Source organism: Somniosus microcephalus, unplaced genomic scaffold (assembly GCF_052327205.1).
Source record: "Somniosus microcephalus isolate GS21.2 unplaced genomic scaffold, FLI_Smic_1.0 unresolved_chr7, whole genome shotgun sequence".
NCBI classification, from domain to species: Eukaryota; Metazoa; Chordata; class Chondrichthyes; order Squaliformes; family Somniosidae; genus Somniosus; species Somniosus microcephalus.
Window position 1 is genome coordinate 15,426,891 of NW_028225185.1, and position 24,519 is coordinate 15,451,409.

General features: G+C 58.9%; 1 protein-coding gene across 4 annotated transcripts in view; it reads right to left on the reverse strand.

The window, feature by feature from the left end:
• LOC147086574 (pre-B-cell leukemia transcription factor-interacting protein 1-like) overlaps positions 1-23,984 on the reverse strand; it is a 45,430-nt gene extending 21,446 nt beyond the window's left edge. For 2 of the 4 annotated variants that reach the window (XM_085978711.1, XM_085978709.1), the window contains exons 1-8: positions 23,831-23,984; positions 20,939-21,087; positions 20,349-20,434; positions 18,863-18,926; positions 17,910-18,007; positions 17,135-17,312; positions 10,259-10,372; positions 107-319 (exon numbers count right to left, since the gene is read on the reverse strand). In XM_085978711.1, coding sequence (XP_085834837.1) covers positions 107-319; positions 10,259-10,372; positions 17,135-17,312; positions 17,910-18,007; positions 18,863-18,926; positions 20,349-20,408 — 727 coding nt within the window. In that variant the 5' untranslated portion in view covers positions 20,409-20,434; positions 20,939-21,087; positions 23,831-23,984. Of the gene's footprint in view, positions 1-106; positions 320-10,258; positions 10,373-17,134; positions 17,313-17,909; positions 18,008-18,862; positions 18,927-20,348; positions 20,435-20,938; positions 21,088-23,623; positions 23,744-23,830 lie in introns of those variants that run through there. The other 2 variants (XM_085978710.1, XM_085978712.1) reach the window with 2 other exon arrangements.
• Between the last annotated feature and the right edge of the window lie 535 nt (positions 23,985-24,519).

Consider the following 24,519-nt stretch of genomic DNA (forward strand, 5'->3'; position numbering starts at 1 on the left):
GACCCTAGTTTGACGTTGGCCGCTCCCAATGACCTGCAACCCTTGACCCTAGTTTGACGTTGGCCGCTCCCAATGACCCCCGACCCTGGATGAGCCCGTCACTTACCGAAAATCCCGAATCCGACGCCCACCAGGATCAGAGCCACCAGGATGCATTTATTCAGCGTGATGCCCCCGTCGTCGTCCTCCTCGCCGGGCAGGACCACCGGGACCCTCGGCACGGCTTTGCCGGCGGACGCCTCCGACAGCTGCCGCTTGCGCAGTCCGGCCGCCTCGTCCTGGACGCTGGAACTCCCGATCTCCTCGATATCGCTCACCACTGTGGTTCCAAATTAAAAGAAAGAACTCACATTTCTCCAGCGCCTTTCACCACCTCAGGACGTCCCAAAGCACTTTACAACCAATGAAGTACTTTTTTTGAAGTGTGGTCACTGTTGTAATGTAGGAAACGTGGCAGCCAATTTGCGCACAGCAAGCTCCCACAAACAGCAATGTGACAAATGACCAGATCATCTGTTTTTAGTGATGTTGGTTGAGAGATAAATATTGGCCCCAGGACACCGAGGAGAACTCCCCCTTCTCCACACCCGCCCCCCCCACCCCCACATACTATTCAAAAAAAGGTGGCAGAGAGAAAACGGGGAATTATAGACCGGTAAGCCTGACATCGGTAGTGGGGAAAATGCTAGAGTCCATTATAAAAGATGTAATAGCAGAGCACTTGGAAAACAGTGACAGGATCGGACAAAGTCAACATGGATTTACAAAAGGTAAATCGTGCTTGACTAATCCACTGGAATCTTTTGAGGATGTAACTGGGAAAATAGATAAGGGAGAACCAGTAGATGTGGTGTATCTGGACTTTCAGAAGGCTTTCAATAAGGTCCCGCATAAGAGATTAGCGTGTAAAGTTAAGGCACATGGGATTGGGGGTAAGGTACTGACTTGGATAGAGAACTGGTTGGCAGACAGGAAGCAAAGAATTGGAATAAACGGGTCTTTTTCCGAGTGGCAGGCAGTGACGAGTGGGGTACTGCAGGGATTGCTGCTAGGACCCCAGCTATTCACAATATATATTAATGATCTAGACAAGGGAACTAGATGTAATATCTCCAGGTTTACAGACGACACAAAGCTGGGTGGGCGTGTGTGCTGTGGGGAGGATGCCGAGAAACTCCAGTATGATTTGGACAGGTTGGGTGATTGGGCAGATGCATGGCAGATACAGTATAATGTGGATAAATGCGAGGTTATCCACTTCGGTGACAAAAACAGGAAGGCAGATTATTATCTGAATGCACTTCCCCTTCTCCCAATCTATTGCCAATGAGACCTGGGTGTCCTTGTGTACCAGTCGCTGAAGGTAAGCATGCAGGTGCAGCAGGCGGTTAAGAAGGCAAATCGTATGTTGGCCTTCGTAGCGAGAGGATTCGAGTACAGGAGCAAGGATGTCTTGCTGTAGTTGTAAGGGCCTTGGTGAGACCACACCTTGAGTATTGTGTGCAGTTTTGGTCGCCTTATCTGAGGAAGGATGTTCTTGACATGGCGGGAGTGCAGCGAAGTTTCACCAGACTGATACCTGGGATGGCAGGAATGACGTGTGAGGAGAGATTGGGTCGATTGGGCTTATATTCGCTGGAGTTTAGAAGAATGAGAGGGGATCGCATTGAAACTTATAAAATTCTAACAGGACTAGACAGACTAGATGCAGGAAGGATGTTCCCGATGGCCGGGGAGTCCAGAACCAGGGGTCACAGTCTAAGGATAAGGGGTAGGCCATTTAGGACAGAGATGAGGAGGAATTTCTTCACCCAGAGAGTGGTGAACCTGTGGAATTCTCTACCACAGAAGGCAGTGGAGGCCAATTCATTAAATATATTCAAGAAGGAGTTAGATATATTTCTTAAGGCTAAAGGGATCAAGGGATATGGGGAGAAGGCAGGGACAGGGTACTGAGTTTGGATGATCAGCCATGATCTCATTAAATGGAGGAGCAGGCTCGAGGGGCCGAATGGCCTACTCCTGCTCCTATCTTCTATGTTTCTACTTCCAATAGTTGCCGTGGGATCTTTTACGTTCACCTGAGGGGGGGGGCGGACGGGGCCTTGGTTTAACATCTCATCCTAAAGATGGCACCTCCGACAGTACTGCCCCTCCGACAGTGCGGCGCTCCCTCAGTGCCGCCCCTCCGACAGTGCGGAGCTCCCTCAGTACCGCCCCTCTGACAGTGCGGCGCTCCCTCAGTACCGCCCCTCCGACAGTGCGGCGCTCCCTCAGTACCGCCCATCCGACAGTGCGGCGCTCCCTCAGTACCGCCCCTCCGACAGTGCGGCGCTCCCTCAGTACCGCCCCTCCGACAGTGCGGCGATCCCTCAGTACCACCCCTCCGACAGTGCGGCGCTCCCTCAGTACCGCCCCTCCGACAGTGCGGCGATCCCTCAGTACCGTCCCTCCGACAGTGCGGCGCTCCCTCAGTACCGCCCCTCCGACAGTGCGGCGCTCCCTCAGTACCGCCCCTCCGACAGTGCGGCGCTCCCTCAGTACTTCACTGGGAGTGTCAGCCGAGAGAGACTGAGTGAGCGCCAGAGAGACCGACAGAGACAGAGTCAGAGAGAGACGGAGCGAGCGAGCGAGGGAGGGAGGGAGCGAGCGAGGGAGGGAGCGAGGGAGGGAGGGAGCGAGCGAGGGAGAGAGGGAGCGAGCGAGGGAGAGAGGGAGCGAGCGAGCGGAGAGAGGGAGCGAGCGAGGGAGAGAGGGAGCGAGCGAGGGAGAGAGGGAGCGAGCGAGGGAGAGAGGGAGCGAGCGAGGGAGAGAGGGAGCGAGCGAGGGAGAGAGGGAGCGAGCGAGGGAGAGAGGGAGCGAGCGAGGGAGAGAGGGAGCGAGCGAGGGAGAGAGGGAGCGAGCGAGGGAGAGAGGGAGCGAGCGAGGGAGAGACGGAGCGAGCGAGGGAGAGAGGGAGCGAGCGAGGGAGAGAGGGAGCGAGCGAGGGAGAGAGGGAGCGAGCGAGGGAGAGAGGGAGCGAGCGAGGGAGAGACGGAGCGAGCGAGGGAGAGACGGAGCGAGCGAGGGAGAGACGGAGCGAGCGAGGGAGAGACGGAGCGAGCGAGGGAGAGACGGAGCGAGCGAGGGAGAGACGGAGCGAGCGAGGGAGAGACGGAGCGAGCGAGGGAGAGACGGAGCGAGCGAGGGAGAGACGGAGCGAGCGAGGGAGAGACGGAGCGAGCGAGGGAGAGACGGAGCGAGCGAGGGAGAGACGGAGCGAGCGAGGGAGAGACGGAGCGAGCGAGGGAGAGACGGAGCGAGCGAGGGAGAGACGGAGCGAGCGAGGGAGAGAGGGAGCGAGCGAGGGAGAGAGGGAGCGAGCGAGGGAGAGAGGGAGCGAGCGAGGGAGAGAGGGAGCGAGCGAGGGAGAGAGCGATGGAGAGACGGTGCGAGCGAGGGAGAGAGGGAGTGAGCGAGGGAGAGACGGAGCGAGCGAGGGAGAGGGGAGCGAGCGAGCGAGCGAGGGAGAGAGGGAGCGAGCGAGGGAGAGAGGGAGAGACGGAGCGAGCGAGGGAGAGACGGAGCGAGCGAGGGAGAGACGGAGCGAGCGAGGGAGAGACGGAGCGAGCGAGGGAGAGACGGAGCGAGCGAGGGAGAGACGGAGCGAGCGAGGGAGAGACGGAGCGAGCGAGGGAGAGACGGAGCGAGCGAGGGAGAGACGGAGCGAGCGAGGGAGAGAGGGAGCGAGCGAGGGAGAGAGGGAGCGAGCGAGGGAGAGAGGGAGCGAGCGAGGGAGAGAGGGAGCGAGCGAGGGAGAGAGCGATGGAGAGACGGTGCGAGCGAGGGAGAGAGGGAGTGAGCGAGGGAGAGACGGAGCGAGCGAGGGAGAGGGGAGCGAGCGAGCGAGCGAGGGAGAGAGGGAGCGAGCGAGGGAGAGAGGGAGAGAGGGAGCGAGCGAGGGAGAGAGGGAGCGAGCGAGGGAGAGAGGGAGCGAGCGAGGGAGAGAGGGAGCGAGCGAGCGAGGGAGGGAGCGAGCGAGCGAGCGAGGGAGGGAGCGAGCGAGCGAGCGAGGGAGGGAGCGAGCGAGGGAGCGAGCGAGGGAGAGAGGGAGCGAGCGAGGGAGAGAGGGAGCGAGCGAGGGAGAGAGGGAGCGAGCGAGGGAGAGAGGGAGCGAGCGAGGGAGAGAGGGAGCGAGCGAGGGAGAGAGGGAGCGAGCGAGGGAGAGAGGGAGCGAGCGAGGGAGAGAGGGAGCGAGCGAGGGAGAGAGGGAGCGAGCGAGGGAGAGAGGGAGCGAGCGAGGGAGAGAGGGAGCGAGCGAGGGAGAGAGGGAGCGAGCGAGGGAGAGAGGGAGCGAGCGAGGGAGAGAGGGAGCGAGCGAGGGAGAGAGGGAGCGAGCGAGGGAGAGAGGGAGCGAGCGAGGGAGAGAGGGAGCGAGCGAGGGAGAGAGGGAGCGAGCGAGGGAGAGACGGAGCGAGCGAGGGAGAGAGGGAGCGAGCGAGGGAGAGAGGGAGCGAGCGAGGGAGAGAGGGAGCGAGCGAGCGGAGAGAGGGAGCGAGCGAGGGAGAGACGGAGCGAGCGAGGGAGAGACGGAGCGAGCGAGGGAGAGACGGAGCGAGCGAGGGAGAGACGGAGCGAGCGAGGGAGAGACGGAGCGAGCGAGGGACAGACGTTGCGAGCGAGGGAGAGACGTTGCGAGCGAGGGAGAGACGTTGCGAGCGAGGGAGAGAGGGAGCGAGCGAGGGAGAGAGGGAGCGAGCGAGGGAGAGAGGGAGCGAGCGAGGGAGAGAGGGAGCGAGCGAGGGAGAGACGGTGCGAGCGAGGGAGAGAGGGAGCGAGGGAGAGAGGGAGCGAGCGAGGGAGAGATGGAGCGAGCGAGGGAGAGATGGAGCGAGCGAGGGAGAGAGGGAGCGAGCGAGGGAGAGAGGGAGCGAGCGAGGGAGAGAGGGAGCGAGCGAGGGAGAGAGGGAGCGAGCGAGGGAGAGAGGGAGCGAGCGAGGGAGAGAGGGAGCGAGCGAGGGAGAGAGGGAGCGAGCGAGGGAGAGAGGGTGCGAGCGAGGGAGAGAGCGAGCGAGGGAGAGAGGGAGCGAGCGAGGGAGAGAGGGAGCGAGCGAGGGAGAGGCGGAGCGAGCGAGGGAGAGGCGGAGCGAGCGAGGGAGAGGCGGAGCGAGCGAGGGAGAGGCGGAGCGAGCGAGGGAGAGGCGGAGCGAGCGAGGGAGAGGCGGAGCGAGCGAGGGAGAGGCGGAGCGAGCGAGGGAGAGGCGGAGCGAGCGAGGGAGAGGCGGAGCGAGCGAGGGAGAGGCGGAGCGAGCGAGGGAGAGGCGGAGCGAGCGAGGGAGAGGCGGAGCGAGCGAGGGAGAGGCGGAGCGAGCGAGGGAGAGGCGGAGCGAGCGAGGGAGAGGCGGTGCGAGCGAGGGAGAGACGTTGCGAGCGAGGGAGAGAGGGAGCGAGCGAGGGAGAGAGGGAGCGAGCGAGGGAGAGAGGGAGCGAGCGAGGGAGAGAGGGAGCGAGCGAGGGAGAGAGGGAGCGAGCGAGGGAGAGAGGGAGCGAGCGAGGGAGAGAGGGTGCGAGCGAGGGAGAGAGGGAGCGAGGGAGAGAGGGAGCGAGCGAGGGAGAGAGGGAGCGAGCGAGGGAGAGATGGAGCGAGCGAGGGAGAGATGGAGCGAGCGAGGGAGAGATGGAGCGAGCGAGGGAGAGATGGAGCGAGCGAGGGAGAGATGGAGCGAGCGAGGGAGAGATGGAGCGAGCGAGGGAGAGAGGGAGCGAGCGAGGGAGAGAGGGAGCGAGCGAGGGAGAGAGGGAGCGAGCGAGGGAGAGAGGGAGCGAGCGAGGGAGAGAGGGAGCGAGCGAGGGAGAGAGGGAGCGAGCGAGGGAGAGAGGGTGCGAGCGAGGGAGAGAGGGAGCGAGGGAGAGGCGGAGCGAGCGAGGGAGAGGCGGAGCGAGCGAGGGAGAGGCGGAGCGAGCGAGGGAGAGGCGGAGCGAGCGAGGGAGAGGCGGAGCGAGCGAGGGAGAGGCGGAGCGAGCGAGGGAGAGGCGGAGCGAGCGAGGGAGAGGCGGAGCGAGCGAGGGAGAGGCGGAGCGAGCGAGGGAGAGGCGGAGCGAGCGAGGGAGAGGCGGAGCGAGCGAGGGAGAGGCGGAGCGAGCGAGGGAGAGGCGGTGCGAGCGAGGGAGAGGCGGTGCGAGCGAGGGAGAGGCGGAGCGAGCGAGGGAGAGACGGAGCGAGCGAGGGAGAGAGGGAGCGAGCGAGGGAGAGAGCGAGGGAGAGAGGGAGCGAGCGAGGGAGAGAGGGAGCGAGCGAGGGAAAGAGCGAGCGAGCGAGGGAGAGAGGGAGCGAGCGAGGGAGGGAGGGAGCGAGCGAGAGAGGGAGCGAGCGAGGGAGAGAGGGAGCGAGCGAGGGAGAGAGGGAGCGAGCGAGGGAGAGAGGGAGCGAGCGAGGGAGAGAGGGAGCGAGCGAGGGAGAGACGGAGCGAGCGAGGGAGAGAGGGAGCGAGCGAGGGAGAGAGGGAGCGAGCGAGGGAGAGAGGGAGCGAGCGAGGGAGAGAGGGAGCGAGCGAGGGAGAGAGGGAGCGAGCGAGGGAGAGAGGGAGCGAGCGAGGGAGAGAGGGTGCGAGCGAGGGAGAGAGGGAGCGAGGGAGAGGCGGAGCGAGCGAGGGAGAGGCGGAGCGAGCGAGGGAGAGGCGGAGCGAGCGAGGGAGAGGCGGAGCGAGCGAGGGAGAGGCGGAGCGAGCGAGGGAGAGGCGGAGCGAGCGAGGGAGAGGCGGAGCGAGCGAGGGAGAGGCGGAGCGAGCGAGGGAGAGGCGGAGCGAGCGAGGGAGAGGCGGAGCGAGCGAGGGAGAGGCGGAGCGAGCGAGGGAGAGGCGGAGCGAGCGAGGGAGAGGCGGTGCGAGCGAGGGAGAGGCGGTGCGAGCGAGGGAGAGGCGGAGCGAGCGAGGGAGAGACGGAGCGAGCGAGGGAGCGAGCGAGGGAGAGAGCGAGGGAGAGAGGGAGCGAGCGAGGGAGAGAGGGAGCGAGCGAGGGAGAGAGGGAGCGAGCGAGGGAGAGAGGGAGCGAGCGAGCGAGGGAGGGAGCGAGCGAGGGAGAGAGGGAGCGAGCGAGGGAGAGAGGGAGCGAGCGAGGGAGAGAGGGAGCGAGCGAGGGAGAGAGGGAGCGAGCGAGGGAGAGACGGAGCGAGCGAGGGAGAGACGGAGCGAGCGAGGGAGAGACGGAGCGAGCGAGGGAGAGACGCGGAGGGAGGGAGGGAGGGGGGAGAGGGGCGGAGGGGGCAGAGAGAGAGTGACAGGAGAGAGACAATGAGAAGAGAAAGAAAGAGGAGAAGAAAGAAAGAGAGGAGAGATGAACTCTTGCAAGTATTTCTCGATCACTAAACCAGTAATTCCATTTTCACTCATTTCCAAACATCATGTCCACAGCACAGAGCGAATCAGCAAACACAGCCATCATTCTGCTCTCTTCACCTCAGACTGTTAAACAGGGGATGCCGAGGTTGGTGCAGCAATTACGCTCTAGATGTCCTTGGCTTACTCCGCCAGTGGGAGACGGGGATAAACCAGGTGAGTACAGGCCAGTTCACCGAACCTCAGCGGTGGAATATTCGCTTGGGAAGCGCGAATTTATAAAAGGCCGACAAATTGGAGAGAGTAAATCACGGTACTGGAGGGGGAAGCCCTTCGGAGCGAGGGCGCGGGAGCGAGTCGCCAGCTGCCACGGGCACTGCTGGCACATAAGAACATAACATAAGAACATAAGAAGCAGGAGTAGGCCATACGGCCCCTCGGGCCTGCTCCGCCATTCAATAGGATCATGGCTGATCCGAACCTAGACTCACGTCCACTTCCCTGCCCTCTCCCCGTAACCCCTAATTCCCTTATCTGCTAGGAAACTGTCTATCTCCGTTTTAAATCTATTTAATGTTGAAGCTTCCACAGCTCTCTGAGGTAGCAAATTCCATAGATTTACTACCCTCTGAGTGAAGAAGTTTCTCCTCATCTCAGTTCTACCTGGTGGTAGAATGTCAGCACTGCGCCTCCCGGCCCGGCTCCGCCCCGGTTACCCGGCCCGGCCCGGCAGTGCAGACGCTTTGAAATAAGCAAGACAGAGTCTATGACATGAAGGCACACCTCCGCACCGCTTCAGCCTTTCAACAGTCCCTCGCGCTCGGCCACCACTCGGGGCTAAAAGGGTTAAATTCCGAGGACAGGTTGCACAGACTGGGCTTGTCTTCCCTCGAGTTTAGAAGATTAAGGGGTGATCTAATCGAGGTGTTGAAGATGATTAAAGGAGTTGATCGGTTAGAGAGAGAAACTATTCCTGTGTCTCTGTCTCTCTCTCTCTCTGTCTCTCTCTCTCTCTGTTGGGGGTTCAGAACAAGGCCTATATTCTCTAGAGTTTCGAAGAATGAGAGGTGATCTCATTGAAACATACAAGATTCTGAGGGGGATTGACAGGGTAGATGCTGAGAGGCTGTTTCCCCCCTGGCTGGGGAGTCTAGAACCAGGGGTCACAGTCTCAGGATAAGGGGTCGGCCATTCAGGACTGAGATGAGGAGGAATTTCTTCACTCAGAGGGCGGTGAATCTTTGGAATTCTCCACCCCAGAGGGCTGTGGAGGCTCAATCATTGACTGTGGTAAACCACTGTTCGTGTTCCACTATGTACATGCCTGGACATGCCTCGGCTGACTCCTCCCACAAGTCCTAGTATAAAGGTGACTGCTCCCCAGCCCCCTTTGTATTCTGGACCGGTCGACCACTCGAGGCAGACCTCCATTCTTTTGTTAATAAAAGCCTTTAGTTACTCTCTTAACTCTCAGTCTTTTATGAGTAATTGATAGCGCATCATTGAGTATATTCAAGGCCGAGATCGATAGATTTTGGGATATTAAGGGAATCAAGGGATGTGGAGATCGGGCGGGAAAGTGGGGTTGAAGTCGAAGATCAGCCGTGATCTCATTGAATGGCGGAGCAGGCTCGAGGGGCCGAATGGCCGACTCCTGCTCCTAATTCTTATGTTCTTATGTAACAAGGGGGGGGGTCACCTTAAAATTAGAGTCAGGCCGTTCAGGGGTGATGTCAGGAAGCACTTCTTCACACAAAGGGGGCTGGAAATCTGGAACTCTCCCCCCCAAAAAGCTGTGGAGGCCGGGGGTCAATTGGGTACAGACCGAGAGGGATAGATTTTTTTGTTGGGTATTAAGGGTTAGGGAACCAAGGCGGGTCGATGGAGTTAAGACACGGATCAGAGATGATCTGATTGAATGGAACAGGCTCAAGGGGCTGAGTGGCCTCCTCCTGTTCTAACAGGCTCGAGGGGCTGAATGGCCTCCTCCTGTCTCCAAGCCAATTCTGAGGGTCCGGCTATGAAAAGTCCCCCAACCTTATCTTGGATTTTCGCACTCCCACGTGACAAAGGCCCGGCCTCAAAGGGCTCCTGGAACCTCCTCTTTAGAGAAGTGCAGATTTCTGGGGGCGATCTGATCGAGGTTTTCGAAGACAACGACGGGAATAGACTGGGTTCCCAGCGGACGGACTGTCCCAACTGAACAGGTGAGGGAGGCGACATAAATCAGTCATTCATGAAAGAAAGGCTTATGAAATAATACCGAGCGGCCTGCGGGTGGCGCTGTCCAGGGAGAGTATAAATACTCGGGCACGGGCCCAGCTTGCGCAGGACATTCTTAACAGGAACTAGTGAAGGACACAACTAGACCTCCATGTTGTGAAACAGTTGATTAAAGCTTTGTTTAACGCTTAGACCAAGTGCCCAGTAGTTTTCTTGCGTCAGGAGGCGGTCAGGATTTGAAGTTGTTCGAGGTCAGGAGGTGGTCCTCCCCCCCCCCCCCCCGGGAACAGCAGACCTCTGCAACAGGCTGCCGTCTGGGGGGGGTGGGGGGGCGCGCTGGACGCGGACTCGCAGGGTTGTTTAGAGCGTGGGTTTTAATCTGGTTTAACGTCTGCCCCAGGAGATCGTGCGGTTCCGGGTGGGTTGGGGAGTGCCTGTAGCACGATACGCAAGGCGGGCGGGACAGGCTGGACGGACCAGCGGGTACACAATGGCCGAGTGACTGGCAGTGCAAGGGGTTGGCACCCAGCTCGCCCCCCTCTCCCCATCAAGTGACCTCCTTCATCATCGAGGAGCCTGGGCTGAGTGGAGAGGCAATTCGACCGTGAGGGGCACCACCACAGGCCAAGCCGGAGTGTGGTGCTCCTCCCCCCTCCCTCCCCACGAGCCGACAGCACCACCCCCCCGCCCCCTCCCCCTCAGCTCATGCTCCATGCAAGCACCTGGTGCCGAGAAGCTCGCTCGAACCTTTGCCCTCAGCCGCTCTCCCCAGCTCGCCGCTCTCTCACCGGGACGACGTTCTGCAACGTTCTCGATCTGTATCGACCAAGAGCCCTCTTGAAACACAAGACATTGAGAGAGACAGAGAGAGAGAGGTTTCAGCTGGGAGACTCAGAGTTGGAACTTTACCAGTGAGAGAGCGAGAGGGGCGGGGGGAGGAGAGTGAGTGAGAGAGAGAGAGAGAGAGAGAGAGATAGACTCCCATTTCTACCGCGCCTTTCCCAACCTCAGGACGTCCATAAGCGCTTTACAGCCAATGAAGTACTTTTTGAACTGCAGTCACGGTTGTAATGTGGGAAACGCGGCAGCCAATTTGCGCACAGCAAGCTCCCACAAACAGCAACGTGATAATGACCGGATCATCTGTTTTAGTGATGTTGGTTGAGGGATAAATATTGGCCCCAGGACACCGGGGAGAACTCCCCCTGCTCTTCTTCCAATAGTGGCCGTGGGGTCTTTTACATCCACCCGAGAGAGCAGACGGGGCCTCGGTTTAACGTCTCATCCAAAAGACAGCACCTCCGACAGTGCGGCGCTCCCTCGGTACCGCCCCTCCGACAGTGCGGCGCTCCCTCAGTACTGCCCCTCCGACAGTGCGGCGCTCCCTCGGTACCGCCCCTCCGACAGTGCCGCGCTCCCTCGGTACCGCCCCTCCGACAGTGTGGCGCTCCCTCGGTACAGCCCCTCCGACAGTGCGGTGCTCCCTCAGTACTGCCCCTCCGACAATGTGGCGCTCCCTCAGTACTGCCCCTCCGACAGTGCGGCGCTCCCTCAGTACCGCCCCTCCGACAGTGCGGCGCTCCCTCAGTACCGCCCCTCCGACAGTGCGGCGCTCCCTCAGTACCGCCCCTCCGACAGTGCGGCGCTCCCTCAATACCGCCCCTCCGACAGTGCGGCGCTCCCTCAGTACTGCCCCTCCGACAGTGCGGCGCTCCCTCAGTACTGCCCCTCCGTCAGTGCGGCGCCCCATCAGTACTGCCCCTCCGACAGTGCGGCGCTCCCTCAGTACTGCCCCTCCGACAGTGCGGCGCTCCCTCAGTACTGCCCCTCCGACAGTGCGGCGCTCCCTCAGTACTGCCCCTCCGACAGTGCGGCGCTCCCTCAGTACCGCCCCTCCGACAGTGCGGCGCTCCCTCAGTACCGCCCCTCCGACAGTGCGGCGCTCCCTCAGTACTGGCACTGGGAGTGTAGGCCTGGATTTTGTGCTCAAGTCTCTGGAGTGGGGCTCGAACCCACAACCCTCTGACTCAGAGGCGAGAGAGAGAGAGAGAGACCCATGGCTGACAGAGCGATAGGACCCTTCACCCCCTGGCCCTCCGCCCATCTATCACGTCCTGTACGCCAAGCTTTGGCAAACTCCCAGTGGGGAGGCACGCTGAGCAGAGTCGGAGTGTTTAACCACAGACTCTTTTGTGTTCAAATCCCCTCCATGGCCTCCTCGCCCCTCCCTATCTCTGTAACCTCCTCCAGCCCCTACAACCCTCCGAGATCTCTGCGCTCCTCCAATTCTGGCCTCTTGCGCATCCCCCGATTTCCATCGCTCCACCATTGGCGGCCGTGCCTTCAGCCGCCTGGGCCCCGAGCTCTGGAATTCCCTCCCTAAACCTCTCCGCCTCTCTCTCCTCCTTTAAGACGCTCCTTAAAACCGACCTCTGTGACCAAGCATTTGGTCACCTGTCCTAATATCTCCTTATGTGGCTCGGTGTTAAATTTTGATAATCGCTCCTGTGAAGCACCTTGGGACGTTTTACTACGTTAAAGGCGCTCTATAAATGCAGGTTGTTGCTGAGAAATAAAGTTAGTGAAATTGGATCCTCAGACCGCAGTCCCTGCAATGCCGCCATTACCCACATGGAGGCGCTGGCAGGCACTGCAGTGTGTTAAGATGGGCAACACCGCCCTCGTGTGGTTGACTCTGTGGACTGCGACTGACTGGCTCAAAGTTAGGAACCAGGAGGAGGCCATTCTGCCCCTCAAAGTCTGTTGCGCCATTCAATCGGATCACGGCTGATCTGTACCTTACCCTCATCTACCTGCCTGGGCTGCATAACTGGTTGATAGTGAGGAAGAAAGCTGCAGACTGCAGGGCGATATCAGTGGACTGGTCAGGTGGGCAGAACAGTGGCAAACAGAAGTCAATCCGGAGAGGTGTGAGGTAATGCATTTGGGGAGGGCTAACAAGGCAAGGGAATAGACTGTAAATGGTAGGTCACTGAGAGGTGCAGAGGATCAGAGGGTCCTTGGGGTGTATGTCCGCAGATCCCTGAAGGTAGCAGGACGGGTAGATAAGGTGGTTAAGAAGGCATATGGGATACTTGCCTTTATTAGCCAAGGCACAGAATATAAGAGCAGGGAGGTTATGCTCGAACTGTATAAAACACTAGTTAGGCCTCAGCTAGAGTACTGTGTGCAGTTCTGGTCACCACATTACAGGATGTGATCGCACTAGAGAGGGTACAGAGGAGATTTACCAGGATGTTGCCAGGGCTGGGGAATTTTAGTGATGAGGAAAGATTGGAGAGGCTGGGGTTGATTTCTTTGGAACAGAGGAGGCTGAGGGGAGATTTAATTAAGGTGCATAAAATTATGAGGGGCCTGGATAGAGTGGATAGGAAGGAATGGCAGGAATGATGTATGAGGAGAGATTGGGTCGATTGGGCTTATACTCGCTGGAGTTTAGAAGAATGAGAGGGGATCTCATTGAAACTTATAAAATTCTAACAGGACTAGACAGACTAGATGCAGGAAGGATGTTTCAGATGGCGGGGGAGTCCAGAACCAGGGGTCACAGTCTAAGGATAAGGGGTAAGCCATTTAGGACTGAGATGAGGAGGAATTTCTTCACCCAGAGAGTGGTGAACCTGTGGAATTCTCTACCACAGAGGCCGGTGGAGGCCAGTTCATTAAATATATTCAAGAAGGAGTTGGATATATTTCTTAAGGCTAAAGGGATCGAGGGATATGGGGAGAAAGCAGGGACAGGGTACTGAATTTGGATGATCAGCCATGATCTCATTGAATGGCGGAGCAGGCTCGAGGGGCCGAATGGCCGACTCCTGCTCCTATCTTCTATGTTTCAATGTTTCTATGACCTATTTCCCTTAGCAGAGAGGTCAATAACCAGGGGGCAGAGATTGAAAGTAATTGGTGGAAGGATTAGAGGGGAGTTGAGGGAGAACTGTTTCCACCCAGAGGGTGGTGGGGGTCTGGAACTCACTGCCTGAAAGGGTGGGAGACGCAGAGACCCTCATCACATTTAAAAAGTACTTGGATATGCACTTGAAGTGCCGGAACCTACAGGGCAACGGACCAAGAGCTGGAAAGTGGGATTAGGCTGGATGGCTCTTTGTCGGCCGGCACAGACACGATGGGCCGAATGGCCTCCTTCTGTGCCGTAAAGTTCTAGGATTGACCCCCCAGCATAAACAGCTCTTAAAGGGAGAGAGTTCCACATTTCCACGACCATTTGTTCATTAAAACTCGCTCCCAATGGCATCAGATCCTGACAGAGCAAATCCTTAAAGTTACAATAGTCGTGCTCCGTTACTCGACGGACAATTCAGCAAAACTGGTTCCCTTCCCATCATGTTCCCACACAGAGAGTTCCTGATTGCATCTGTCAGAGGTCAGCTGCTCACTGAAAAATCAACCCACTCCCAGTGAGATACAGAGTAAAGCTCCCTCTACACTGTCCCATCAAACACTCCCAGGGCAGGTACAGCACGGGTTAGATACAGAGTAAAGCTCCCTCTACACTGTCCCCATCAAACACTCCCAGGGCAGGTACAGCACGGGTTAGATACAGAGTAAAGCTCCCTCTACACTGTCCCATCAAACACTCCCAGGGCAGGTACAGCACGGGTTAGATACAGAGTAAAGCTCCCTCTACACTGTCCCCATCAAACAATCCCAGGGCAGGTACAGCACGGGTTAGATACAGAGTAAAGCTCCCTCTACACTGTCCCATCAAACACTCCCAGGGCAGGTACAGCACGGGGTTAGATACAGAGTAAAGCTCCCTCTACACTGTCCCATCAAACACTCCCAGGGCAGGTACAGCACGGGTTAGATACAGAGTAAAGCTCCCTCTACACTGTCCCATCAAACACTCCCAGGGCAGGTACAGCACGGGGTTAGATACAGAGTAAAGCTCCCTCTACACTGTCCCATCAAACACTCCCAGGGCAGGTACAGCACGGGGTTAGATACAGAGTAAAGCTCCCTCTACACTGTCCCATCAAACACTCCCAGGGCAGGTACAGCACGGGGTTAGATACAGAGTAAAGCTCCCTCTACACTGTCCCATCAAACACTCCCAGGGCAGGTACAGCACGGGTTAGATACAGAGTAAAGCTCCCTCTGCACTGTCCCATTAAACACTCCCAGGTCAGGTACAGCACGGGGTTAGATACAGAGCAAAGCTCCCTCTACACTGTCCCCATCAAACACTCCCAGGGCAGGTACAGCACGGGTTAGATACAGAGTAAAGCTCCCTCTACACTGTCCCATCAAACACTCCCAGGGCAGGTACAGCACGGGTTAGACACAGAGTAAAGCTCCCTCTACACTGTCCCCATCAAACACTCCCAGGGCAGGTACAGCACGGGTTAGATACAGAGTAAAGCTCCCTCTACACTGTCCCATCAAACACTCCCAGGGCAGGTACAGCACGGGTTAGATACAGAGTAAAGCTCCCTCTACACTGTCCCATCAAACACTCCCAGGTCAGGTACAGCACGGGGTTAGATACAGAGTAAAGCTCCCTCTACACTGTCCCATTAAACACTCCCAGGTCAGGTACAGCACGGGGTTAGATACAGAGCAAAGCTCCCTCTACACTGTCCCCATCAAACACTCCCAGGGCAGGTACAGCACGGGTTAGATACAGAGTAAAGCTCCCTCTACACTGTCCCATCAAACACTCCCAGGGCAGGTACAGCACAGGTTAGACACAGAGTAAAGCTCCCTCTACACTGTCCCCATCAAACACTCCCAGGGCAGGTACAGCACGGGTTAGACACAGAGTAAAGCTCCCTCTACACTGTCCCCATCAAACACTCCCAGGGCAGGTACAGCACGGGTTAGATACAGAGTAAAGCTCCCTCTACACTGTCCCATCAAACACTCCCAGGGCAGGTACAGTACAGGTTAGATACAGAGTAAAGCTCCCTCTACACTGTCCCCATCAAACACTCCCAGGGCAGGTACAGCACGGGTTAGATACAGAGTAAAGCTCCCTCTACACTGTCCCATCAAACACTCCCAGGGCAGGTACAGCACGGGTTAGATACACAGTAAAGCTCCCTCTACACTGTCCCCATCAAACACTCCCAGGGCAGGTACAGCACGGGTTAGATACAGAGTAAAGCTCCCTCTACACTGTCCCATCAAACACTCCCAGGGCAGGTACAGCACGGGGTAGACACAGAGTAAAGCTCCCTCTACACTGTCCCATCAAACACTCCCAGGGCAGGTACAGCACGGGTTAGATACAGAGTAAAGCTCCCTCTACACTGTCCCCATCAAACACTCCCAGGGCAGGTACAGCACGGGTTAGATACAGAGTAAAGCTCCCTCTACACTGTCCCATCAAACACTCCCAGGGCAGGTACAGCACGGGTTAGATACAGAGTAAAGCTCCCTCTACACTGTCCAATCAAACACTCCCAGGGCAGGTACAGCACGGGTTAGATACAGAGTAAAGCCCCCTCTACACTGTCCCATCAAACACTCCCAGGGCAGGTACAGCACGGGTTAGATACAGAGTAAAGCTCCCTCTACACTGTCCCATCAAACACTCCCAGGGCAGGTACAGCACGGGTTAGATACAGAGTAAAGCTCCCTCTACACTGTCCCCATCAAACACTCCCAGGGCAGGTACAGCACGGGTTAGATACAGAGTAAAGCTCCCTCTACACTGTCCCATCAAACACTCCCAGGGCAGGTACAGCACGGGTTAGATACAGAGTAAAGCTCCCTCTACACTGTCCCAACAAACAATCCCAGGGCAGGTACAGCACGGGTTACATACAGAGTAAAGCTCCCTCTGCACTGTCCAATCAAACACTCCCAGGGCAGGTACAGCACGGGTTAGATACAAAGTAAAGCTCCCTCTACACTGTCCCATCAAACACTCCCAGGGCAGGTACAGCACGGGTTAGATACAAAGTAAAGCTCCCTCTACACTGTCCCATCAAACACTCCCAGGGCAGGTACAGCACGGGTTAGATACAGAGTAAAGCTCCCTCTACACTGTCCCATCAAACACTCCCAGGGCAGGCACAGCATGGGTTAGATACAGAGCAAAGCTCCCTCTACACTGTCCCGTCAAACAATCCCAGGGCAGGTACAGCACGGGTTAGATACAGAGTAAAGCTCCCTCTACACTGTCCCATCAAACACTCCCAGGGCAGGTACAGCACGGGTTAATAGGGCAGGGGAGTTCCCTAAGCCAGTTGTTGTGCTTATAATCGGTGTGCAGTTCCTCCAGCGCCCCGCCACACGGGTCCCTGTATGGAACAGCCAGGAGTGGACGAGATTGATTGACTTTCCCCGAGACCTCGAGGGCAACACAACTGCACGACCAATGGAGATTGCCTGTCCGGGCACAGCTCAGAGAGCCGCTCCGGGAGCGCAGGGGAAGAGATGCTCCGCAGAGCACCAGGCTCCGTAAGTAACCCGCCAAGGTGCCAGGGGATGGCGTGGCGCGGGAGCTGCGAGCGCGCGCTTTTGCCTCAACGGTAAATACGGCGGGTGTCGGGACGCGGGAATTGGCCGGGTGGAGGGCGCTGGCGCGAGGCGTCGCCCCGAGAGCTCACCCGGTCCCGTGCCACCCTCGCGCTGAACGTGCGGCTTGGCGCCGGTGCCCTCGCTCTGCTCCACGGGCGCCCCCGGGCTCCGGGAGTCATCGCTGCCCGCTGCTTGCCCACAAAGGGCGGCGTCCGCATCCGGGGCGTTTGATCCGTCGTCGCCGGTCCCGTCCTCAAGGGGTGGGGCCTAGGAGAGAAATGAGAAGACAACGGGTAACTGACAGGCACAGAGGAACAGGGGCACAGCTGGAGCAGGTGCTCCTCAACCGTGGCGCAGTGGGTAGCACACACGCCTCCGAGTCAGAAGATCGTGGGTTCAAGTCCCACTCCAGAGACTTCAGCAGAAAAATCCAGGCTGATACTCCCAGATACAGAGTAAAGCTCCCTCTGCACTGTCCCCATCAAACACTCCCGGGGCAGGTACAGCACGGGTTAGATACAGAGTAAAGCTCCCTCTACACTGTCCCCATCAAACACTCCCAGGGCAGGTACAGCACGGGTTAGATACAGAGTAAAGCTCCCTCTACACTGTCCCATCAAACACTCCCAGGGCAGGTACAGCACGGGTTAGATACAGAGTAAAGCTCCCTCTACACTGTCCCCATCAAACACTCACAGGGCAGGTACAGCACGGGTTAGATACAGAGTAAAGCTCCCTCCACACTGCTTGCTTGTTACCCCTCGCCACCCATCTTATCTTCCCCTTGGAACTAAATTGAAACCGCAGGGAGCCCGAGGCTGCGACTGGTTCCGCTCGGCTCGATTCCCGAGTGTGAAAAGGTACCTCCACAGGGTGATCTGTCTCCTGTGGGCCGGCAAGGCTAGTTTCTAACTTCGGTTGTTCCTCATGTTTAAGGGGCAACGGAGGAGTAGCGACACCCGCTGTCAAGGGAGGAAAAAAAACACAATGTCAGTCCAAAAAATTGCAGTCCGAATTTCCCGCTTTACTTTCAGTGCGGGTGTGCCCTGCCCTCGCACACTGTACTGCACCCAAGCAAGCAGTGTATCGAACCCTTAATTGAGCTGCCGCGTTTCCCACATTACAACAGTGACCACACTTCAAACAAAGTACTTCATTGGCTGTGAAGCACTTTGGGACGTCCTGAGGTGGTGAAAGGTGCTGGAGAAATGCGAGTTCCGTGTTTATTCCATGCTGTGTGGGTAGGATTGGGCTCCAGGGGGGTGCTCTCCCCATGGAGGAATAGCCGAGGTTCGTACACAGGAATGCGCCCTCTAGTGAGGAACTGGAGCATAGTCAGTGGCTGGGCAGTTGGAGGCAGCAAACACGGCAGCCAATTTGCGCACAGCAAGCTCCCACAAACAGCAATGTGATAATGACCCAGGTCATCTGTTTTTTAGTGATGTTGATTGAGGGATAAATATTGGCCCCAGGACACCGGGGAGAACTCCCCCTGCTCTTCTTCCAATAGTGGCCGTGGGATCTTTTACATCCACCTGAGAGGGCAGACGGGGCCTCGGTTTAACGCCTCATCCTGAAAGATCGGCGGAACATATAAACCTGGCGTGTCAAAGTATCGTCCAGCCTCCCTCCCCGATGGGTCAGAGCTGAAAGTCTCCTCCTAACGCCATGAAGGTCAGTCACACACGGGCACAGGGGTCAGGCAATCAGAAAGGCCCCTCCATCGCAGAGGTCAGCGCACTCGACACACACTGAGTCTGGAACCAGGGAGCGTCCCCAGTCAGTTTCCCGGACAAGTGGAGGGGTGACGTTCCTACCTGGGGGGTCGGTGATCTCGGAGGGTTGGTGTGTCTCGTCCCGCAGGGTCTCCACTGCCGATTCCTGCAAAAACCATTAACATCATCACCGACTAGGGTCAGTGCGGCGCTCCCTCAGTACTGCCCCTCCGACAGTGCGGCATTCCCTCAGTACAGCCCCTCCGACAGTGCGGTGCTCCCTCAGTACCGCCCCTCCGACAGTGCGGCGCTCCCTCAGTACCGCCCCTCCGACAGTGCGGCGCTCCCTCAGTACCGCCCCTCCGACAGTGCGGCGCTCCCTCAGTACCGCCCCTCGGACAGTGCGGCGCTACCTCAGTACCGCCCCTCCGACAGTGCGGCACTCCCTCAGTACTGCCCCTCCGACAGTGCGGCGCTCCCTCAGTACTGCCCCTCCGACAGTGCGGCGCTCCCTCAGTACCGCCCCTCCGACAGTGCGGCGCTCCCTCAGTACCGCCCCTCCGACAGTGCGGCGCTCCCTCAGTACTGCCCCTCCGACAGTGCGGCACTCCCTCAGTACTGCCCCTCCGACAGTGCGGCGCTCCCTCAGTACCGCCCCTCCGACAGTGCGGCATTCCCTCAGTACAGCCCCTCCGACAGTGCGGTGCTCCCTCAGTACCGCCCCTCCGACAGTGCGGCGCTCCCTCAGTACCGCCCCTCCGACAGTGCGGCGCTCCCTCAGTACCGCCCCTCCGACAGTGCGGCGCTCCCTCAGTACCGCCCCTCGGACAGTGCGGCGCTACCTCAGTACCGCCCCTCCAACAGTGCGGCACTCCCTCAGTACTGCCCCTCCAACAGTGGGGTGCTCCCTCAGTACCGCCCCTCCGACAGTGCGGCGCTCCCTCAGTACTGCCCCTCCGACAGTGCGGCGCTCCCTCAGTACTGCCCCTCCGACAGTGCGGCGCTCCCTCAGTACCGCCCCTCCGACAGTGCGGCGCTCCCTCAGTACCGCCCCTCCGACAGTGCGGCGCTCGCTCAGTACCGCCCCTCCGACAGTGCGGCGCTCCCTCAGTACTGCCCCTCCAACAGTGGGGTGCTCCCTCAGTACTGCCCCTCCGACAGTGCGGCGCTCCCTCAGTACCGCCCCTCCGACAGTGCGGCGTTCCCTCAGTACCGCCCCTCCGACAGTGCGGCGCTCCCTCAGTACCGCCCCTCCGACAGTGCGTCACTCCCTCAGTACCGCCCCTCCCTCCCTCAGTACCGCCCCTCCAACAGTGCGGTGCTCCCTCAGTACTGTCCCTCCGACAGTGCGGCGCTCCCTCAGTATTGCACTGGGAGCGTCGGTCTGGATTATGGGCTCGAGTATCTGGAGTGGGACTCGAACCCACAACCTTGTGACTCAGAGCTGCCCACTGAACCACGCGGCTGACACTGGTCTCGAACCCGGGAGTTTCCAGCGCTGTGGGATGAGTGTCCACTCCCACCCCTCCCAACAGTCGGCCGACTCGGGCCCAACTCTTTGACAGCTCATTTCAGAAAGCACAGATACCTCGGTCCCCGCTAACAGTGTTTGGACTGCGGTCCGATCTTCATCGGAATGGCCCGACATTCCGTAATCAAAGAGAAAGACTGAATCTGGAAAACAAAAACAGGGAAACCTATGAACAGAATTCATGGATTCATCGAATCACACAGCACAGAAGGATCCCATTCGGCCCATCGTGCCTGTGCCGGCTCTTTGAACGAGCTCTCCAATTAGTCCCACTCCCCCCTGCTCTTTCCCCACAGCCCTGTGAATTTTTCCCCTTCAAGTATTTCTCCAATTCCCTTTTGAAAGTCACTATTGAATCTGCTTCCACCGCCCTTTCAGGCAGCGCGTTCCAGATCACAACAACTCGCTGCGTAAAAAACATCCTCCTCATCTCCCCCTCTGGTTCTTTTGCCGATTATCTTCAATCTGTGTCCCCTGGTTACCGACCGTCCCGCCACTGGAAACACTTTCTCCCGATCTACTCGATCAAAACCCCTCGTGATTTTGAACGCCTCGATTAAATCTCCCCTTAGCCTTCGCTGCTCCAAGGAGAACAATCCTTTCGACAAAAGAACGACCGTCCGCCCAGCGAGGGATCTTGTTCTTACCGAGGCGCCGGCTAATTTCCCAGCTTCTGCAACGTTTCGCTGAGACTTCTCGGGCTGCAGATCGCGCTACGCACAGCGAGATCCCGCCGCCATGTCCAACGCCAGCTCACACCGGTTCCCGACACTGTCGCCTCACTGCTGGGTAAATCCTAAGTCAAAGCACAAGAGATCTGGCAATTAACGGGGGAACAAAGATTGGAACACTATCTGGGGGTCTCCCCACCGAGCGCAGAAAGACTTGCATTTCTCCAGCGCCTTTCCCCACCTCAGGACGTCCCAAAGCGCTTTACAGCCAATGAAGTACTTTTTGAAGTGTGGTCACTGTTGCAATGTAGGAAACGCGGCAGCCAATTTGCGTACAGCAAGCTCCCACAAACAGCAATGTGATAATGACCGGATTATCTGTTTTTACTGATGTTGGTTGAGGGATAAATATTGGCCCCAGGACACCGGGGAGAACTCCCCCTGCTCTTCTTCCAATAGTGGCCGTGGGATCTTTTACATCCACCCGAGAGGGCAGACGGGGCCTCGGTTTAACATCTCATCCGACAGACGGCACCTCCGACAGTGCGGTGCTCCCTCAGTACCGCCCCTCCGACAGTGCGGCGCTCCCTCAATACCGACCCTCCGACAGTGCGGCGCTCCCTCAGTACTGCCCCTCCAACAGTGCGGCACTCCCTCAGTACCGCCCCTCCGACAGTGCGGCGCTCCCTCAGTACCGCCCCTCCGACAGTGCGGCGCTCCATCAGTACCGCCCCTCCGACAGTGCGGCGCTCCCTCAGTACCGCCCCTCCGACAGTGCGGCGCTCCCTCAGTACCGCCCCTCCGACAGTGCGGCGCTCCCTCAGTACCGCCCCTCCGACAGTGCGGCGCTCCCTCAGGACCGCCCCTCCGACAGTGCGGCGCTCCCTCAGTACCGCCCCTCCGACAGTGCGGCGCTCCCTCAGTACCGGCCCTCCGACAGTGCGGCGCTCCCTCAGTACCGCCCCTCCGACAGTGCGGCGCTCCCTCAGTACCGTCCCACCGACAGTGCGGCGCTCCCTCAGTACCGCCCCTCCGACAGTGCGGCGTTCCCTCAGTACTGCCCCTCCGACAGTGCGGCACTCCCTCAGTACCACCCCTCCGACAGTGCGGCGCTCCCTCAGTACTGCCCCTCCGACAGTGCGGCGCTCCCTCAGTACCGCACTGGGAGTGTCAGTCTGGATTTTTGTGCTCAAGTCTGTGGAGTGGGACTCGAACCTCGACCTTCTGACTCAGAGGCGAGAGAGAGAGAGTGCGACCAGCTGAGCTAGGGCAGACGAGCAAGGCTCGCTGCTCTTTGCCAACAGTGACCTGTGCTGTCCTCTGAACTCCGACCGTGGCCCAGAGTGCCAGCAGCTCTTCCTAATCTTCCACGTTAAAAGGAAAATCTTTTTGTGTGGAACCGCACAGACTTGCCTCGCAGTTGCGGAGAGTGAACACATGGTGAGACACTCTGGCCTGACGCGCTCGCTAGATGTGGCTAAGTGGGAACACAGATGTGGCTTCCTGCAGTTCTGATTAGCAAAACGTCAGTAATAGACACAATCATTTGGGCCTGTGATCTCATATTCCATACATGTAAACGTACTTCACACATACATATTAGTAGTCAGCCGTGGATCAGTGCCAGTACTGAGGGAGCGCCGCACTGTCGGAGGGCGGTACTGAGGGAGCGCCGCACTGTCGGAGGGGCGGTACTGAGGGAGCGCCGCACTGTCGGAGGGGCGGTACTGAGGGAGCGCCGCACTGTCGGAGGGGCAGTACTGAGGGAGCGCCGCACTGTCGGAGGGGCGGTACTGATGGAGCGCCGCACTGTCGGGAGGGGCGGTACTGAGGGAGGGCCGCACTGTCGGAGGGGCGGTACTGAGGAGCGCCGCACTGTCACAGGGGCGGTACTGAGGGAGCGCCGCACTGTCGGAGGGGCAATACTGAGGGAGCACCGCACTGTCGGAGGGGCGGTACTGAGGGAGCGCCGCACTGTCGGAGGGGCGGTACTGAGGGTGCGCCGCACTGTCGGAGGGGCGGTACTGAGGGAGCGCCGCACTGTCGGAGGGGCGGTACTGAGGGAGCGCCGCACTGTCGGAGTGGCAGTACTGAGGGAGCGCCGCACTGTCGGAGGGGCAGTACTGAGGGAGCGCCGCACTGTCGGAGGGGTATTACTGAGGGAGCGCCGCACTGTCGGAGGGTCGGTACTGAGGGAGCGCCGCACTGTCGGAGGGGTATTACTGAGGGAGCGCCGCACTGTCGGAGGGGCGGTACTGAGGGAGCGCCGCACTGTCGGAGGGGTCATTACTGAGGGAGCGCCGCACTGTCGGAGGTGCCGTCTTTCGGATGAGACGTAAACCGAGGCCCCGTCAACTCTCGCAGGTGGACGTAAAAGATCCCACGGCCACTATTGGAAGAAGAGCAGGGGGAGTTCTCCCCGGTGTCCTGGGGCCAATATTTATCCCTCAACCAACATCACGTCAAAAAGTACTTCATTGGCTGTGAAGCGCTTTGGATGTCCCGCGGTCAGGAAAGGCGCTATAGAAATGCAAGTCTTTCTTCCTTAGCTTTGAACTTGTTAAAAAAGACGCTAGGCAGCTTCGTCTCAGTAAACTGCGATTTGAAAAAACCACAGGTTATTAATAAATCAAACTCAAGCGATTCAGCGAAAGGTGTCACCCCTCTCCTCCGGCAGATTTGAACTTGCTGCAGATCAACCTCTGTGGGGGGGGCCAGGCACAAGCCCCACAGGCGCCGGCCCACTGGGCCCGTCCTCCAGACAGCGAGAGCCGGCTGCGATGCCCCCCGTGGCTGAATAGCACCCACTCCCCCCCCCTCTGCGATTCAGAGTCTCGCTCGAAAGCGGGTGGAAAAGTCACACGGTACTTTTAAAAATCCATTGCAGAGCTCATCGGAAGTGCGCAGTGTCTCTCAGTCTCCTTCCCACCGACCGCTCAGCTGCGAGTGTGAAGCCAGGAATAGCTGCAGTGACAGCTGCTGGTATTTCTCTCTCCCCCCTCGATTTCCTCTCTCCCAAGTGCTGGCGCATGCCAGGGAGCGCCGGCACCAGCTGTAACTGGAACAGTCATCACGTGCGACCCGAGGCGGTGAGGGGGTGGCCAGCTACTCGACACCGGGGGGCGTCACAGCTGAGCCTCATCCTGTCCCTCGTCCAGCAGCCACTTTCCACTGGGGAGTGGGGGGGGGGGGGGCAGATGGGGATTAATTTTTTTTCCTTGTCAAGTCATTTAGAAAGTTACTGACCCGACACGTTTTATAGCTCGTGTCGTGCACGATTAGATCAACCTCACTCCTAACAGCACCTTAATATGAGGGAGAGGGGGAAGGGGGGAGGGAGAGAGGGGGGGAGGGAGAGAGTGGGGAGGGGGAAGGGAGAGAGGGGGAAGGGGAGAGGAGAAGGGGGAGAGGGAGAGGGAGAGAGGGGGAAGGGGGAGAGGGAGAGAGGGGGGAGGGAGAGAGGGGGAAGGGGAAGGGGGGGAGGGGGAAGGGGGGGAGGGAGAGAGGGGGAAGGGGGGAGGGGGAAGGGGGGGAGGGAGAGAGGGGGAAGGGAGAGA